A 19,020-nucleotide genomic window follows, 5' to 3' on the forward strand; every position below is an offset into this window, starting at 1 on the left:
TAGTAAGAAATAGAATCACTACAGTTAAAGCCCATTTCTAATTTCAATTCTATTGGGATGTTCAGTTTTTATTATTAAGATCTCAACTAATATCATTCCTCAAATTTTCCCAAAAAAGGGGGAAAAAGGAGAGAAAAATTCTAAAAGTAATTTTGCCTCTAAGTATCAGTTTAGGTCTTGCATTTTATACAAGATATATCGTGATGAGTAATTGTGTCCAAAATGTTCCTATCCGAGAAATTCATCCCAATGTTCATCCTTGATAGGTGAAGCTACAACTTTCCAATCTGCTAGTGATTTTCTCTCCTCTTCCTACTTTTCCAAATGATTTTTTTTGTTTTGATGGATTGATTTTTGTTGTAATGGATACTGTGATGATAAATAAGAACAAAAAGTAAGGAGTTTAGATGATATGTATTTAGCTGGCACAAACTTTCCTCCTTTTGATGAATACAAGTCTTTTCAGAGTGACATTCTGATCATTATTCCTCAGTTGATGGCCTAATCCTAGAAAGTTATAAATTCTGATGTGTCTCCATTGGCACTGAGACCTGAGGGGTAGTGGAACTGCATACTTTCTTCGTAAATGTGGGACAGTGTAATTTGGTATTAACTTTTGCTGTTAATCTTAAAATCATGCTTTCTGCTTCTGTTTCAGCTGTTCTCTGAGGTAGATGTGAAGCTGGTATTCAAGGAAGTTACTTCCAAACTTTTGCGGAAACGAATTGTGGAGGTAAGAATTCTTTGAGACAATGTTATACAAGATCTTCTATAGATAGACTTTATACTGCTCTGTATGGCATTATTTGATTCAATTTTCATGTTACTAATCTTGGGGCGGGATAATTTCTTTGTTGCTCTATTTTCTATCTAGAATGGACCTGGACAGGTGATATAAGCTGTAAGATACATTATGATGAGGACTAAGAATACACTTGTGCTCCTTACAAAATGGTAGTTGTATTTTTGCCTTTTGAGTCGAACAACATCATAGTTGAGAAATTGTGAAATATTATCCTTTATATCATTCAATGCAATATTTGTAACTTGTAGTATTGCAGATTTGCGAAGAAGAAAGGCTTCTTTCATATATTAGTATGTTTCTACATCCCTAAGCAAAGGTACTTATACACAAGGTCCTATGACTATTTTAGGAAGGAAATAAATAACAATCAATTTACAATCAATTACAATCAATCAGAATAAAATCAAATCTTTCAGAATAATCAAGCCAGTAAATACTTCCCCTCAAGTTGGTGCAAAGATGTCGCACATGCCCAACTTGCAAACTAGTGTATAAGAAGTGTTTGTTGAGACTTTTGGTAAACACATCAACTGGCTGCTTTCTGATGACACATGAAACAAACTCAAGATACCACTCGTAACTTTTTCTTTGATGATGGATTGGATTATGTGCTATACTGATGACATGACAGCCTTGTTGTCACAGAATAAGAAAAGTTTTCCCTTTTTAGACAGTTTCAATTTCTCTAGTAACTTTAGTAACCAAAGAAGTTCATAGATACCCTGGTGCCATAACACTATATTCTGCTTCTATACTTGATCTAGCAACTACTCATTGCTTCGTATTCTCCAATTAACCAAGTTCCCTCCTACATGTGTATAATAACCGTGTATAATAACCGGATGTAGATCTTCTATCATTTAAAGATTCAGCCCAATCCGCGTCTCTATAGGCTTCTACCCGAAGGTGACCATGTTTGGAGAAAAGCAGACCTTTCTCCGGAGCAAATTTCAGATACCGCAAAATGTGAAAGAGAACTTGCATATGAGGATCACGGGGATCATGCATAAACTAACTCACCAAGTTGACTGGATAGGCTATGTCTAGTCTGGTATGAGAGAGATAAATAAGTCTTCCTACCTCTATTAACTCTCCTTATCAACTGGCTTTCCAACTCCTGTATGTAATTTGTGATCTCTTTCAATGGATGATTTTGTTGGTTTGCAACCTGTCATACCAGTTTCTTTCAAGAGATCCAGAATATACTTTTTTGAAAAATAAAGATTCCTCTTTTTGATCTAGCAACCTCAATTCCCAGGAAGTATTGCAATTTTTCTAGGTTCTTGATCTCAAATTCCTGTGCCAATAGCTTCTTCAATCGGGTCATCTTCTTTATGTCGTCTCCTGTCATTACTATGTCATCAACATAAACTATGAGAAGAGTAGTTTACCCTTTTGATGTCTTATGAAGAGGGTATGATCAGCATTGCTTTGTTAGTAGCCAAAGGAGATCATTGCTTTGCAGAATCTGTCAAATCATCTTGATTTTCTGATTTGAACTGCTATTTTCATCAAAACATCTAGAGTTCGTTTCTTTCCAAATTTTCCACCAAATACATGATAGAAGTATTACGTATTGAATTGTTAAACAATAAAACTATTAAGTATTGAATATGAGCATAGTGTTGGTCCCATGATGTTCTGTTAATTATGAGGTATTACTGAACTATATTTATAAATAAAACAGTTATATAAATATAGTAGTGTTAGCCCCTAGACGGGTCAGAACATGGGCACTTATTAAGCAGCATATTTAGGCCATAACCTATTAAATGGGTTGGGAGTGGCGGTTAGTGTTGTCATCTGCCCCATTGACAGGCCTAGGATGGGATTACTACCCGCATTTCCACAACCCCCCCCCCCCCCCCCGGGTAAGAAGGAAAAACAGGAAAGAAAAATCTGGAGCAAACACCTGTCTATGAACTCCGATACCATGCTCAGAGTTGAGTGTTTTTCATCAAACGCATTTTTCATATTCCTTTGAATTAGTTGATGTTATGCTTTGTCATTGTTTCTAACCAGAGGGACGGAGCAAAGCTGTCAAAAAAATTTCAGGAGTTAGAAATGTGTCTAGGATTTATAGGACCTGGTCTTTGCACCTGAGTATTAGTTTTTTCCATCTGAATATCTACTTGGTGTTAGGTTAGTTTATAGTTATGCTTCTCATTTTTTTCCCCTGTATTCAGAGAGGTAAGAGAAGTGATGGCAGGACCCCTCAGGAGATACGGGTAATTGACGCACGCTGTGGACTGCTTCCCAGGGCACATGGGAGTGCTCTCTTCACTCGAGGCGAAACACAGGTTTGTTCCCTCTATATTCTGTAAAATGCACAACTGAATTAGCCTATTTGCAAGCATCAGATTTGTCTTTCCTCTGAAAGTTTCTTCAGAATTTGCTCATATGATGAAAGAAAGTTCATTGACCTGATTTTTTTATGACTGATGTTCTTTTAAGCTTTAAAGTTTTTAATTTGTTTTTTGTCGGATTTACTTTTTCCTCTACTTGTTCTACTTAATTTTAGCTAAATAGTATGGTTGAGGAATTCAAACTAAAATCAGAAATATAAAGAGTTGAGATCCCAGATTTTGCAGAGGGGGAACCATTTTTTCCTTTCCCTTGTGGATCTTGTTTCTGAAAGTGTGAAGATGTAGTATCAAGCTGGTTTGAATTCTGATTTGTTAATTGTAGCTTACGCTTGATAGAAATATATTCTATTCAATAGCAGTTCTGTTGTGTACTTGATTGCTTCTTGGATTTTTGGTTTTGCAGTCATTGGCGGTGGTAACACTCGGTGATAAGCAAATGGCACAGAAGATAGACAACCTTGTGGATGATGATGAATACAAGAGATTTTATCTTCAGGTATGAGTACCTGTGATAAGTATGTCCAAGTCATTAGACAGTTTCCTATGCTGCCATAACTTACCCGCTTTGAAAACCTCATTTTCTACGGATTCTATCACAAGAGCATTTCCCATGGTTAGAGAATACACCTTTCCCACATCCATTCTGCAAGGGTGTTCAAAGGAGTTTATAGTGGAGCTAGACTACTTAAAATTTTGGGTTTAGATTCTCAAATTTTCAGAGCAGAACTTTGGTAACTGGTTCTCAAAACAGTTTTTTCTCTACCTATCTTATAGATCTAGGTTTGTCTTGCTCAATTGGTCAATCGAGCCGATTTGGGCCTCTCTCTTTTATTTCAAACCATTGAGCTACTGATTCTGCTCCAAACTAGCTCTTTAGCCTGTTGGACCAACTTATCTCTACTCCATGCCCACTCTTTAGCCTGTTGAGCCTACTTTCTCAGTATGTCAACTCTTTAGCTTGTAATGGCACTTCAATTTCTAAAACAAAAACTTAAGCAGTAAAAAAAAGGCCAGAAAACAAGCAAAGAAGAAAAAAAGAATCTTCATTCCAGATATACCCCTAAAATTGGGTTATGCATGTCGAAAGGTGTTAGAGAATATGTGTCTTGTGTCAGATCTATGAGGGTTTCCTTAGAAACTTGTAATGGTCCATAACAACTCCACCCATTACCTTAAAGTTTTTGAATCAATGCTCAGATTCTTTTAGACAAGCTTTTTCAACAAAATGCTTTATTTTTATTTTTATGTAGTAGTTCCATTACTGGCATCAAGTAGCAAAAGTTACAAGGATATGAATACATAGTTAAGATTATAGAAAACTGATTGTGTCGGTTGTAGAGACAAAATACTAGGCTATTACAAAGGAGCTGACAAAATCCAAAAAATGGTCAATGCTAGATACAGGGGTTAGCTTGAGCCAGGAAAAAAGATTACATTAAACATCTTTCCTGCCGGGAATGACTCGAAGTTGAGATTCCATCAAAACACCTCTGATTTCTTTTTATCCAGATGCACCAAAAGATACTTCCAGGCACCATTAGCCAGATATTCTTGATGGCTTTATTAATTTGTATGAGCTCCAGCTCATATATGCTTCCTTGATATTGTGTGGCATGGCCCAACTTACACCAAAATTAGATATTAACATATTCCATAACTCTGAAGCTACTGTACAATGTAAGAGTAGGTGGCTGACACTTTCTGCATTGGACTTGCACATATAGCATCTATTAGCCAATTGAATGCTCCTTTTTTCTGAGATTATCCTGGGTCAAACATGCATCATATAGAGCTGTCCAACTAAAGCATATGACTTTAGCAGGCAGCCTTGTTCTCCAAATTAACTTCCATGACCAAGAAGCAATCGTCATATTTTGTCATTTTTTTGTTTTCTCCTGCTTTATCGAAAATGTTGCCTACACCCAAAGGAGCTAGTCTATTAGTTTTAGGACGAAGAGATGGCTCGTCTTGTGCCATTTTTGTTTTCTCCTTTGCATATTCAACTTCAAGAGCAGCTTCTAAAACATAATGTTCTTCTCTTCTTTTAACCGAATGGACATGCATAGGATCTTTTTCTTCATGGGACTGGAGAAGATGCTTAATATGTTTAAGGTGGATCATTTTTAGCACTCATATTCTTTCGGAAACGTGGACATAATAGTAGTGATGATCGTCTTCTGTTAGGAAAGTGAAAAATTCTTTGGCTCTGCCATGCATGGAAACTATAATATGGTTTGAAATATGACATGTTTTTTGTTTAGCCACGGTAATATAAAGTGCATAAGAAATATTCATCTTCAAATTTTCATCTCTTTCTGAAACTAATTATTTTAACTTGCTTCATTCCTTTTATTGAAGAGAATTATGTGAATCGGGCTTGTTGTTTTTGGTATACAACGTCAGGCAGTTTCCCTTTCCCCTACTGAAATTGGTGCCTAGAAGTTGACTTTACTTTTCCGATTAATGGTTTGTCGTCTCTTATTTGGTGTTATAATTGAAACCTATACCTTCACCTTCTTAAACTATGTCGGGAATTGATTCCTACATTTAACTACAATAGACAGCTAAACAGATAAGGAAAGTCCTTTGTACTGGTTTGCTCTGCATGTAACTGATGGAATGGGCTACCTTCTCCCTTGTATTCTTCAACATGTCACTGTAAGATAATACGTTCATCCCAAAAGAATGAAATAAGATCAAGTGCTTTGCTGTAGTGCTTGAATTTAATGTCCAGTGTACTGGGGAATTGCTTATTACATCCTAAGTTAGTAAGGCCTCATTTTGTTTTTAAAGAGTAAGACATCTGAAGCTGAATACCATATCTGAATATCAAGATGCGTATTAAGATTAAGACATATGAATCTGAATACACATGTGAATTTTAAGATGTGTATTAAGATCTGAATATTTTCTTATGGTATCTGTTGGTGGTACTGATATTGTCTCTTTTCTTTTCTTTTCTTTTCGTGTTCTTGAGCCGAGGGTCTTTCGGAAACAACCCCTCTACTTCTCGGGGTAGGGGTAAGATCTGCGTACACACTACCCTCCCCAGACCCCACTAGTGGGATTTTACTGGGTCGTCGTCGTTGTCGTTGTTGTATTAAGATATGAATACTAAATGATTAAGACTGTTTTTTTAACATCTGAATATATAAAATTTGTCTTTATTTAAAAATTAATAAGCATAAAATTCAAATAAAATACTAATTAATCTAATATTCTATCAATAACATATATATTTTTTAAAACATGGTAGTTGGTGGTGGTGACGGCTAACAGAGGTGCTTGTGAATGCCGACTAGAGGCGGTGGTTGTGGTGGTTTTGGATGATGGTGGTGGTTCTGGGTAGCAACTAGTGGTGATTGGTAGCGATGGCGGTTATGGTGGTGGGTGGTGATAGTCAATAATGGTGGGTGGTGGTTGTGGTTGTGATGGAGGAAGGGGATGGTAGTAGTTTCTAATGGTGTGCGGTGCCGGCTATGGTTGTTGATGGTAATGGGGTTGTGGTAGTTGAGGTGGGTAACTGTGTGGTTGTGGTTTAAGATGATGGTGGTGGGGTGGTGGTAATGGTGGCGGCTATGGTTGAGGATGGTGGTGGTTGAATATGGTGGCAGTGGTAGCTGATCAATGGAGCTCCTGAAGGTTTTTTTCCTTTGGAAAGGGCTTGAGACAGGGCGATCCCTTATCCCCTTTCTTATTCATACTTGCCATGGAAGGGTTAAACAATATGTTAAGAACAACACGGGGTAATGGATGGATTAAGGGCTTCAATGTGGCAAGGAACCAAACTGACAGGTTGGAGGTTACTCATCTTCAATATGCAGATGATACCCCCATTTTCTGTGATGCTGATGAGATCCAAGTAAAGTATTTAAGAGTGATTCTTATAATTTTCGAAGCCATCTTTGGGCTTCATATCAACCGGAGGAAAAGTCAGATTTTTCCAGTTAATGAGGTATCTTGGATTCTGGGAGGTGAAATTGGTTCTATCCCAACCACTTATTTGGGGATGCCTTTGGGAGCTAAGAGCAAATCCAAGGACATCTGGAATGGAGTCCTAGAAAAATGTGAGAAACAGCTAGCAAGATGGAAATCAAACTACATTTCATTGGGTGGTAGATTGGTCCTCATTAACTCTGTGCTAGATGCTCTCCCTACATATATGTTGTCCCTATTTCCTATACCTACCAATGTAGAGAAAAGACTGGACACCTTGAGAAGAAACTTCCTCTGGCATGGAAACAGAGAAGAAGGGCTTTCATCTAGTCAAATGGAAAACTTTGACCCTCAGCAAAAAGATGGGAGGTCTGGGGTCTGGAACTTGAGAATGCAGAATAAAAGTCTTTTGATGAAGTGGCTTTGGAGGTTACCAGGGAGGAACAAGCTTTGTGGAACAAGGTTATAAAGGCTAAATATGGAAAGGAAGGATTCTAGATGACTAAGCAGGTAAACAATGCTTATGGTACCAGCTTGTGGAGAACTATAAGGAACCTGTGGCCAAATTTTGCTGACAAACTTCAATTCAAAGTAAGGAATGGTAGGAAAACTCTTTTTTGAGAAGATAACTGGTTAGGAATTGATTGTCTTATGAATCTTTTTCCAGACATTTATGCCCTGAATCAACAACATAGAGCTACAGTATATGAACTTTGGGGGCACGGGCATGGAATCTCACTTTCAGAAGACCTTTACATGATTGGGAGCTGCCCAGAATAACAGACTTCTTTAACACTCTGGAGCTATGTAACGGACTGCAGGAGGGAGAAGATACACTTACCTGGAGCCAAAACAGCAGTGGGATGTACAAAGTCAGTTCAACCTACAAGTATCTAAACCAAGATGGTGGACAAGTCAATCTATAGCCTTGGAAACACATCTGGAGGGTCAAGACACCATACAAAGTGGCATATTTTTCTTGGCTGGTAGTTAGAGAAGCTGTTTTAACACATGACAACTTGAGAAGAAGGGGAATACCATTCTGCTCGAGGTGTTACTTATGTGGCCAAGAGGTAGAGACAATCAACCATCTGTTTCTACATTGTAGAGTGACTAGTCAGTTGTGGGATTTATTCATCAACCTCAGGGGTATTAGATGGCCAATGCCAGGAAGAACATCTAAACTCTTGTCAAGCTGGAATGTAGGGGGGAAGTGCACTGCTTCAAACAAAGACAGATTGTCCCTGCAACTATTTGGTGGACAATATGGAAGGAGAGTAACTCAAGATGCTTTGAGGATACAATTAGCTCTATTCAGAAAATTAAGATGAATTGTATTCTTCGTTTTTGTTTTTGGTGTAAAGCAGAATATAGTGACGACTTAGAGTCAATTCTACAAGTCCTAGATTCCTTGTAAGAAGCGCAAGGATTGTAATAGGGAGCTTTGTAGGCTTTTGTAAACTCTTTCTTTTGGCTTCCAGCACAAAGCTGAAGATTGTTTAATATAAATATACATGTTACATTGTCAAAAAAAAATAATGGTAGGCGGTGACGGCAATTAGTAATGAATGTGGATGATAGCATCTTAATGAAATTAAGTCTTTGTTATAGATATTAATCATTGATTAAGATCTGAATGAGATACATACTTAAAAACAAACACACTTAATGTCTGAGATCTGAATAATTAAGATTCAGACCTCCATTAAGTGCAAACAAATGAGGCCTAAGTAACTATTGATGTGTTTATTCTAGATGTCTCTTGTTTTTCTTTTCCTTCTTTTGGTTTCTTCTAATCTCTAGAAATCACTGGAGATCATTAAGCTGATAATGTTTGTTTGTTTTCTGATTTCCCCTGAATGAAGTATGTTTATCTCCAAACCTCTGTTGGCTTTGTGTTACTTCACAGATTTATTTGTGAATTCTTGATTTTCCACTTGGTATCTCAAGGAAATACTTGATATTTTCTTTACCTGCTCGCTTGCTTATGCAGTATTCGTTTCCACCCTCATGCGTTGGTGAAGCTGGGCGTGTAGGGGCACCATCAAGAAGAGAAATTGGTCATGGAATGCTTGCAGAGAGAGCTCTTGGACCAATACTGCCTCCTGAAGATGACTTCCCTTACACTGTTCGTGTTGAGAGTACCATCACTGAAAGCAATGGCTCATCGAGGTAGAGCGCTTAAAATATGTTTAGAATGTGTCATGTATGTATCTGTAGCTTTTTTTGTTGCCCATCTTAACTATGTTCAAAGGGTTTTATTTCAATAACCTGAAAAAAGTTTGAGGGGATAGTCCCTTTCTCGTCTTTCCAGAGTTGGTCGCCATTTTCCTTTCTGTGACATCTATCTTCTCTATGTGGCAGTATGGCATCTGTATGTGGTGGGTGCTTAGCATTGCAAGATGCTGGTGTTCCTGTTAAGTGTTCTATCGCTGGTATTGCAATGGGTATGGTTCTGGACACAAAGGAATTTGGTGGAGATGGAACTCCACTCATCCTTTCAGACATATTGGGTTCTGAAGATGCATCAGGAGATATGGATTTCAAGGTACTACTTTTTAAATTGTTTCTATCATCTTCCTATCACGTGTTTCTTGAAAAAAGGTATCTTTACATATTTATGCCAATTCATCCGTGTTTGAAGGTCCTTGTAATTTATGATTTGTGATTGAATAAAATGATTTTAGAACTTTTGCAGTTCAATGATTATAGCTAAACTAGTACAGTGAGCAAATCAGATGAAGTATTGGAGCGGGTTTCATGTGCCTGCAACTCTGCCTTTACTGTAAAGGCTGTTTGGTTAGTTAGAGGATCTTTGGATATCTGGGAAAAGATAAACATTGAAAAAGTAACCACGTAAAGCAAACTGAGGAAAACTTTTATCTTATGCAGTCAATAGACTTAACTAATGTGGGATTCTAACACCTCTCTGCACGCCTAGGGCTGTACATATGGATGATCAATAATATAACATGGGTGCCAACCATCGGGTAACACAATAATAGCTATGTGTCTGGCTCATGTTATAAAAATATCTTGGATTTAACTCAACCCCAAAACCTAACTCATGAGATAAGGATTGTCGGAGACCGTATAAAGTGACTACAACTCATTGCTTCAACCAATCTAGGAACACTCTAGCAACCGGGGCTTTACTAATAGTCTTGGTAGCGCCCCTCTTAACTCTTTTGTGTTCTTCAAAGACATCTCAGTTTTCGACTTTTGTTAACTTCATTAAACACTCCTTTTTACTTTTGTAGCTATTTGCACCTTCTCATTCCACCACCTAAGTCTCGTGGTTGAGGTCCTAGGTCTTTGGACACACCTAAAACTTCCTGCTTTCGTAATGCAAGTTGCCATTTCATTGCACTACATCTGCTTCCAAGTCACAGTAGTCCTTCTTCAAAAGCTTGTCCTTAAATACTATTTGGTTTGTGTTGTCTGGTGCTCACCACCAAATTCTTGGTTGCATGCAACTGTTCTCCTTTCTTGTTCCACTCTTTCGCTTCGCATTCAGTTTCACCCGGCCATGTTGCGTGATCAGAGCTTCTCCTAGCATAACCGTCTGGTCTTTCCATATGGTCCTATACTTCTTCCGGTAAGAATGAAGTCTATTTGGCTGCAATTAGATATGTGTTAGCTAAAGATAAATAAAAAATTAAGGGAATCTCTAAGCAGTGTTTTGGAGAGCGCGAAGCGGAAAAAAGCGAGGAGGCCTCGCTTCACCGAAGCGAGAAGCGCGAAGCGAAGCGCGCGCTTTTTTCATGTGAAGCGCAATTTAACACATAAATAAAAAAAATTAAATAGGCATAGATAAATGACCAAGAACTCAATAAAAATAACATATTAAGCAAATGTTTCAATTCTTAAATCAAGAAGTAAATAATAGATACTAAAACTAGATAGTCAATAATCCTCAAAAGTCATAACATATTAAGCAGATGCAAAACAAAATCACAAAAGGAGCAACATCCTATTCTTTAACAAGATCTCCAAACTCTTGAAGTATCATCATGTTCGAGTTATTATATTGGTCATCTTCTTCTTCTTCTTGTTCATCGGGGGCTTCATCAATTAGGCTTCACAAAATGACTATTTTTTCATTTTTTGCTGTTCATTTATCCATCATAATGGAACAACCATAAGTTCTCCATTGCACCTTATGCTCCTCGACAATCTTGTTTGTCTTCTCCACCTCCTTTTTTAGACAAGGAACTCTTACTTCGTGATAGGTAAGGGGCTTCATTCCTAGGCCATATTGGCCTACAGCCTCAATGAATTCACCAAAACTATCAGTGTAATTTACACAATTAAAAGGGAGCCCCGCATCATACATCCACATGGCAAAAACATCTACAGCGCGCTCTCTTAAAGCGTAGAAGCAAGGCGAGGCGAGGGACCTGCGCCTTTCTGCCCTAAAGCGCGGCTCTGGTAAATAAGCGCACGCTTTACCCTAAAAAGCGAGAAGCGAGGCGATGAAAAAAGCGCTGAAAAGCTCGCTTAAGCGAGGTCCAACGGCAGCCTAGGGTTTTTAAAAAAAAAAATTGCAAATACACTTACGCACACTACTTCCAAAGATATGAATACCTTGATCCAAGAGATTCCAAATTACCAACAAAACTTTATTGGGATAGATTTGAATCGACATATGGGTAGATATAGTGTTGTTCCTACTTAACATATGAGGATATAGTGATGGTAAAAGAAATACAGAGTGAAAGGCTATTCTCATAACAACAAAATGGTTTTGTTGCGATGACTACTGCTGCAATAGCTACTGCATCGTCAAGCCGCACATCGCCGCACCGGCGATGGAACCGGCAGAAAAGCTCGAAATGTTTTCCGTCGTGGGCTTTAAGCGCTGACAACAAAAAATGTTCTTCTATCTGGCCACGCTCAATTTGCAGCGCTTTGTTAGTGAGGACATTTCGGTCTTGGTAGAAGGAACTCCTGACAATGAGAGATTTGTGGTCACAGAGGCATGGAAGCATTTTGACTTGTGCAAAAATTATATCTTGAGTTGTTTGGAAGATGGCCGGTACAATGTTTATAGTGTCATGAAAACTTTGAAAGAGTTCTGGAACGCTCTTGAAAAGAAGTACAAGATTGAAGATGCTGCACTTAAAAAGTTTGTTGCCGCGAAATTCTTGGACTTTAAAATGGTTGACAACAAGTATGTTATAACTCAAGTCCAAGAATTGCAAGTCATCGTTCATGACCTCCTTGCTGATGGTATAATTAGAATCAATAATTGTATTAAAGATATTGATTATGCTACTAATTATAAATTTATGATTGAAGGTATGGTCATAAATGAAGCGTTTTGAGTTGCAACCAGTGTTTTTAAGAGCGAGAAGCGCAAAAAAGCGACAAGGGCTCGCCTCGCTTCAAAAGCGAAGCGCAAAGCGAAGCGCACGCTTTATTAAAGTGAAGCGCAATTCTTAAAAAACATAATGTAAACCTTGCAAAGACACAATATAAAATTATAAATAATCAAAAAGTTCAAATTGTCAAAATCAAAGCTACTAAATTACTAGAATCAACCTCTTATTCTTCTACTCTTCTTGTTCTTCTTCAAGATTGTCAAAATCTTGAATTCCTCTATTATCTTCATATTGCTCGTCATCTTCCTCCTCCCCCTCCTCTTCCTCTTCATGATCACTTTCATCTTCATCAATTAGGGATAGGGATCGACTTGTGGTAGCCACACTTTTTCCCTTCCTAATCGAGCTTGAACTTGAAGTATTCCCCCTTAAACCATAAGGATTCTCCCCAACTCCACTAGCAACCGCAACATCACCCCAAGTGAAATTAGAATCGCCTTCAAATACTTCTTCATCTTCACAATTTTCGGGGACTCCGGTTAGCCACTCATTAGCCTCATCAATATTGTCCAAAAGAATTGGATCAATTAGATTGCGGTGGTTGTAGCGACGCCTCAATGCTCTATTGTATTTTATGAACACTAGATTATGGAGGCGCTTCAAGGTTAGTCGATTCCTCTTCTTTGTATGAATCTGCAAACAAGATGTGTCAACTAATTAGTAGGAGTTGGGACAATTGAGATATAATTTACTTTATCTCAAAACACGAAATAATTCTTTTTATTTCTCACGTGTTCAAAAACGCTCCAGTTCCTTTCACATCCGGATGAGCTACAAGTTAAACTTAGAACTCTGATGGCGAAAGTCTGTAAATTCGGAGTCTCTACACCATATTGGTCCCACCACTCAACTATAAGAAGTGAAAAAAAAATTCAAGAGTTAATAAGTATAAAAAATACATTAAAGTTAGAGCTATAAAATATAGAAGCACTTGGTCACCTGGCGATTTCGTCTTTCTTTGTTTAATAGCAAGTCGGAGCTTAAAAAGTCCCTCAGCTGCCTTGTAAATAGCAAGCTGATCTACTATCTTTTCTTGCATGTCTTCATCTGGGGTCAACTTGATAACAACCTCATGGAATCCTGTCCACACTTCTCTAGCCAATGAATTATTCTCATGCTGATCATAAAAGAGTGACGGGTTCAGAATAAGTCCAGCTGCATGCAAAGGTCTATGAAGTTGCTCACTCCATCTTGCATCAATGATCTGAAAGACCTTTGCATATTTCTGCTCATCAGTGAATGATGCTTGAATAGCCTCCTTGGCCCTATCCATAGCTTCATAGAGGTAGCCCATTGGTGGTTTTTGCTCCCCATCCACCAAACGGAGTACTTTAACCAAAGGGCCACCAATTTTAAGAGCATGAAGGACATTATTCCAAAAAGAATAAGAAAGAATAATGCGTGCAACATCTTTCCCTGCACTTTCCTTTGCAAATTTACTCTTGCTCCATTCCTCTGAAGTGAACAACTTTCTCAAATTGGATTTTTGCAAGTGGATACTATGTAAAGTCAAGAAAGCAGTGGCGAACCTTGTCTTGCCCGGTTTCACCAAATTTTTTTGTCCGGTGAATCTTTTCATCATATTCAATAACAAGGGCCGCTGAGAAATATAAGAATGTACCCTAACGCCCTGGCCAAAAACTGTAGAGAAGGGTTTTTCCTTGAAAATGTCCCCGAAGATTAAGTTGATACAATGAGCCGCACATGGAGTCCAATAGACATTCTTGTACGCTCCTTCCACCATGCCACCCGCTTTCACATTTTCACTCGCATTATCAGTGACCACTTGAACAACTTTGCTTGGGCCAATCTTTTCAATGGTGTTCTGAAACAAGGTGAACATTTTGATGTGGTCAGTGGATGAGTCGCTAGCATCAATGGACTCAAGAAACAAACTTCCCTTGGGAGAATTCACCAACACGTTAATAATCATTTTCCCAGTTCTTGCCGTCCACTTATCCATCATAATGGAGCAGCCATACTTGTTCCACGCAACTTTATGTTCCTCCACAATTTTATTAGTCTCCTCCACTTCCTTATTTAGATAAGGACCTCTGATTTCATGATAAGTGGGAGGCTTCATTCCAGGTCCGTATTGACCAACGGCCTCAATAAAGTCTCCAAAAGTGTCAGTATAGTTGACACAATTGAAGGGGAGCCCAGCATCATAGACCCATCGTGCAAAAGCTCTAACTGCACGATCCCTCAAAATGTCCTTAGCAATTTTTTGTACATCTTTTCCACCGCTCTTTCCTTCCGGCTTCTTTGGGAAATAGCAATCTATAGGACCTTTAGTCCTACTCGTACCCGTCGATCCATGGCTTGAAGAGATTGCATCTCTTCCCCGTTTTGTTGGAAGTGACAATTCTTCAATATCATCATCACCATCATCATCAAGATTGGTCACCAATGGTTGATGACTCATTTGATTTTTTTGCTCCTTCTTCTTCTCAACAAAATTCTTTATTTCATCCCTCACCTCCGGTGGACATTTCGGACAACTTGTGACGTTTCTATCGCCACCAATAAGATGGAATTTAAAGCGATAAATTCCACCCGTTGTAATCTTGTTACAAAACTTGCATACAATATTTGTATTCTTCTCATTAACTCTATCGCCATATCGCCAAGCCGGGTCTTTATCTTTCGATCTTTGAGACATTTTGAAATCCCTATTAAGATATAAGAAAATACATAATCAAATAAACTGAAAATACGTATAATATATATAATAATTAATTTTATAAACCGAAATACACATTAAAAAAATCAAATAAACTAAAATATAACATACATAATTTTCTAAAATGAAATACATATAAAATTAATCAAATAAACTGAAAACATAACATATATATAATAATTAATTTTATATACTGAAAAATACATTAAGAAAATCAAATAAACTGAAAAATATAACATATATAAATAATAATTAATTTTATATACTGAAATATACATTAAAAAAATCAAATAAACTAAAATATAACATATATATATATATAATAATTAATAATTAATTTTCTAAAGTGAAATACATATAAAATTAATCAAATAAACTGAAAAATATAACATATATAAATAATAATTAACTTTATATACTGAAATATACATTAAAAAATCAAATAAACTAAAATATAACATATATATAATAATTAATTTTCTAAAATGAAATACATATAAAATTAATCAAATAAACTGAAAAATATAACATATATAAATAATAATTAATTTTATATGCTGAAATATACATTAAAAAAATCAAATAAACTGAAAAATATAACATATACTAAAATACATATTAAAAGTAATAAATAAGAAGAATAAAAGGGGGAAAAAACAAAATGGGTTAGAGATAAAGGGAAGAAGAAGTCGCTGAAGTCTGAACAGTGCAAACTGGAGTACTGGACTGTCAGAGTCTCAGAGATAAACGAAAAAGAAGAAGGAAGAAAGAAGGAAAAAGAAAGAAAAAAAACAGATTCTGACGGGACCAAGAAGAAGAAAGAAAGAAGAAAGAAAAAAAAGAGAAGAAGAAAGGAGAAGAAGAAAATTACCTGGACTGGTCAGAAATGTTGATGAAGAACCCTAGGCTTTGGTCGACCTTGATCGTAGAAGAGAGAAGAAGAAATGACCAATTTTTCAATTTAGGGTCTGTTTTGTATAAAAAAAACAGACCCAAAGTTTTTTTCTTTTAAAAAAGGGCCCTCTTTTTAAAAAAGGGCCCTCTTTTTAAAAAAGGGCCATCTTTTTAAAAAAACAGACTCAGTGTCGCTTTTTTAACAGAAGCGATCGCTTCGTCGCTTTGCTCGCTTCGTCGCTTCGTCGCTTCCTCCGTTGAAGCGTGCGCTTCCCTCGGTCGAGTCGCCTCAGGCAGCTAGAAGCGACACTGAGTCGCGTCGCGTCGCTTCGCGCTTAAAGCGACGAAGCGATCGCTTTTCTAAACACTGGTTGCAACATTTATTGAAAAGTTGCCTCTTCTGTGTAAGGACTTTAAGAATTACTTGAAACATAAGGGCAAGGAGATGACACATGAAGGCCTTATTTTTCGTCTAAAGATTGAAGAGGACAACAAGGCTGCTTAAAAGAAGTTGTGAGAATGCACGGGAGAAAAATCTTTTATTGATGTTAATTGTAATTCAATGAACCCTATTTATAAGTACACATAATATTTAACCTACTCCTATTAGATACGGGACTAAGACTAATTACATATATATTCACATAGCTATTCTAACACTCCCCCTCTAGCTGGTTACATATATAACTAATAGGAGGACCAATGAGGGACTTGGTGAAAATATCTGCAAGCTGATCATTTGACTTCACAAACTTTGTAGTAGTTTTTTCTCTGACGAAGTGACAGTCAATCTCAATATTTTTAGTTCTCTCATGGAACACCAGATTCAATGCAATATGAAGGGCAGCTTGATTATCACACACTAGTTCCACTTGGCTGATCTCACCAAATTTCAACTCCTTGAGCAACTGTTTGATCCAAACTAGCTCACTTGTTGCCATAGCCATTGCTCGATATTCTGCTTCTGCGCTAGACCGAGCAACGACATTCTGTTTCTTGTTCTTCCAAGACACCAAGTTACCTCATACTAAAACACAATACCCAGACGTAGAAAGTCTATCAGAAGGTGATCCTGCCCAATCAGCATCTGAGTATCTAACGATCTGCTCATGGCCTCGATCCTCAAACAATAACCCATTGCCTGGAGCCGATTTTATATACCGAAGAATGCGGACAACTGCATCCCAATGACTATCACAAGGAGAATCCATAAACTGACTCACAGGAAACAGTAAAGGAAATGTCAGATGTGATAGTCATTGGGATGCAGTTGTCCGCATTCTTCGGTATATAAAATCGGCTCCAGGCAATGGGTTATTGTTTGAGGATCGAGGCCATGAGCAGATCGTTGGATACTCAGATGCTGATTGGGCAGGATCACCTTCTGATAGACTTTCTACGTCTGGGTATTGTGTTTTAGTATGAGGTAACTTGGTGTCTTGGAAGAACAAGAAACAGAATGTCGTTGTTCGGTCTAGCGCAGAAGCAGAATATCGAGCAATGGCTATGGCAACAAGTGAGCTAGTTTGGATCAAACAGTTGCTCAAGGAGTTGAAATTTGGTGAGATCAGCCAAGTGGAACTAGTGTGTGATAATCAAGCTGCCCTTCATATTGCATTGAATCTGGTGTTCCATGAGAGAACTAAAAATATTGAGATTGACTGTCACTTCGTCAGAGAAAAAATTACTACAAAGTTTGTGAAGTCGAATGATCAGCTTGCAGATATTTTCACCAAGTCCCTTATTGGTCCTCCTATTAGTTATATATGTAACAAGCTAGGTACATATGATTTGTATGCACCGGCTTGAGGGAGAGTGTTAGCTAAATAGTTATATGTAAATAATCCTAGTACCATATGTAGTAGGAGTAGGACATGTATTATATATAGGGCTCATTGTTAATATAATATTTCCCGTGTAATTCACAATGGCATTGGCCGCTGTGTACGGTTTTCAAATCCATCGTATAGATGTTAAAACAACCTTCTTAAATGGGGATTTGGAGAAAGAAATTTACATGAAACAACCTGAAGGGTTTGTAGTTCTTGGAAAAGAAAAGAAGGTATGCTGACTTGTAAAGTCACTCTACTGACTAAAACAAGCACTCAAACAATGACATGTGAAATTTGACCAAACAATGTTGTCAAATGGTTTCAAGATCAATGAGTGCGACAAATGTGTTTACATTAAGAACACTCCGAATCAAATAGTCATTGTTTGTTTATACGTGGATGATATGTTGATAATGAATAACGACATTGCTAAACTAAGCGCATGCTTACTATGTAAGACTTAGGAGTTGTCGATTTAATTTTGGGAATTAAGATCCATAAAACTACTCAAGGTCTAGCGCTGTCTCAATCTCATTATATTAAAATGGTACTTGAAAAATTCAAATATTTGGACTTTAAAGTTGCAAGAACGCCAATTGATTTAAACCATACTCTTGTAAAGAATAAAGGTCAAAGCATCAATTGGAATATGCTCGAGCTTTGGAAAGTTTGATGTACATCATGAATTGTACATGACCTGATATAGCTTGTGCGATAAGTAAGCTTAGTCGATACACAAATAATCCCGACCAAGCTCCTTGGATAGGGATGAAACGAGTTTTTGGGTATTTGAAATATACTCAAGACTATGCATTGCACTGTAATAATTATTTGGCAGTTATTGAGGGGTATAGTGATGCAAATTGGATCACCAGATCAACTGAACAAAATTCACAAGTGGATACGTTTTTACCATAGGTGGAGGAGCAGTATCTTGGAAGTCGTCCAAACAGACATGTATCACCCGCTCTATAATGGAGTCTGAGTTCATAACTTTAGACAAGGCCAGTGAAGAAGCTGAATAGCTCCGTAATTTCTTGGAAGATATTCCATTTCGACCCAAATTGTTGGCACCTATATGCATACATTGCGATAGTCAAGCGGCAATAGGAAAGGCTGG

At 37.5% G+C, this 19,020-nt stretch overlaps 2 protein-coding genes across 3 annotated transcripts in view; one reads left to right on the forward strand and one right to left on the reverse strand.

Moving 5' to 3' along the window:
* LOC107782252 (putative polyribonucleotide nucleotidyltransferase 1, chloroplastic) overlaps positions 1–19,020 on the forward strand; it is a 64,215-nt gene that overhangs the window by 32,010 nt on the left and 13,185 nt on the right. For both annotated transcript variants that reach the window (XM_075239809.1, XM_075239810.1), the window contains exons 11-15: positions 659–733; positions 2,992–3,105; positions 3,575–3,667; positions 9,101–9,279; positions 9,472–9,655. In XM_075239809.1, the coding sequence (XP_075095910.1) occupies positions 659–733; positions 2,992–3,105; positions 3,575–3,667; positions 9,101–9,279; positions 9,472–9,655 (645 nt within the window). The remainder of the gene's footprint in view (positions 1–658; positions 734–2,991; positions 3,106–3,574; positions 3,668–9,100; positions 9,280–9,471; positions 9,656–19,020) is intronic.
* LOC142173892 (uncharacterized) lies at positions 12,564–16,172 on the reverse strand. The gene is made up of 4 exons (XM_075239811.1): positions 16,046–16,172; positions 13,431–15,163; positions 13,223–13,341; positions 12,564–13,124 (listed from the first exon to the last, which is right to left on the reverse strand). The coding sequence occupies exons 2-4, from the start codon at positions 15,151–15,153 to the stop codon at positions 12,663–12,665; spliced, it is 2,304 nt and encodes a 767-aa protein (XP_075095912.1). The 5' UTR covers positions 15,154–15,163; positions 16,046–16,172; the 3' UTR covers positions 12,564–12,662.

This window comes from Nicotiana tabacum, chromosome 19, assembly GCF_000715075.1.
Source record: "Nicotiana tabacum cultivar K326 chromosome 19, ASM71507v2, whole genome shotgun sequence".
NCBI lineage: Eukaryota > Viridiplantae > Streptophyta > Magnoliopsida > Solanales > Solanaceae > Nicotiana > Nicotiana tabacum.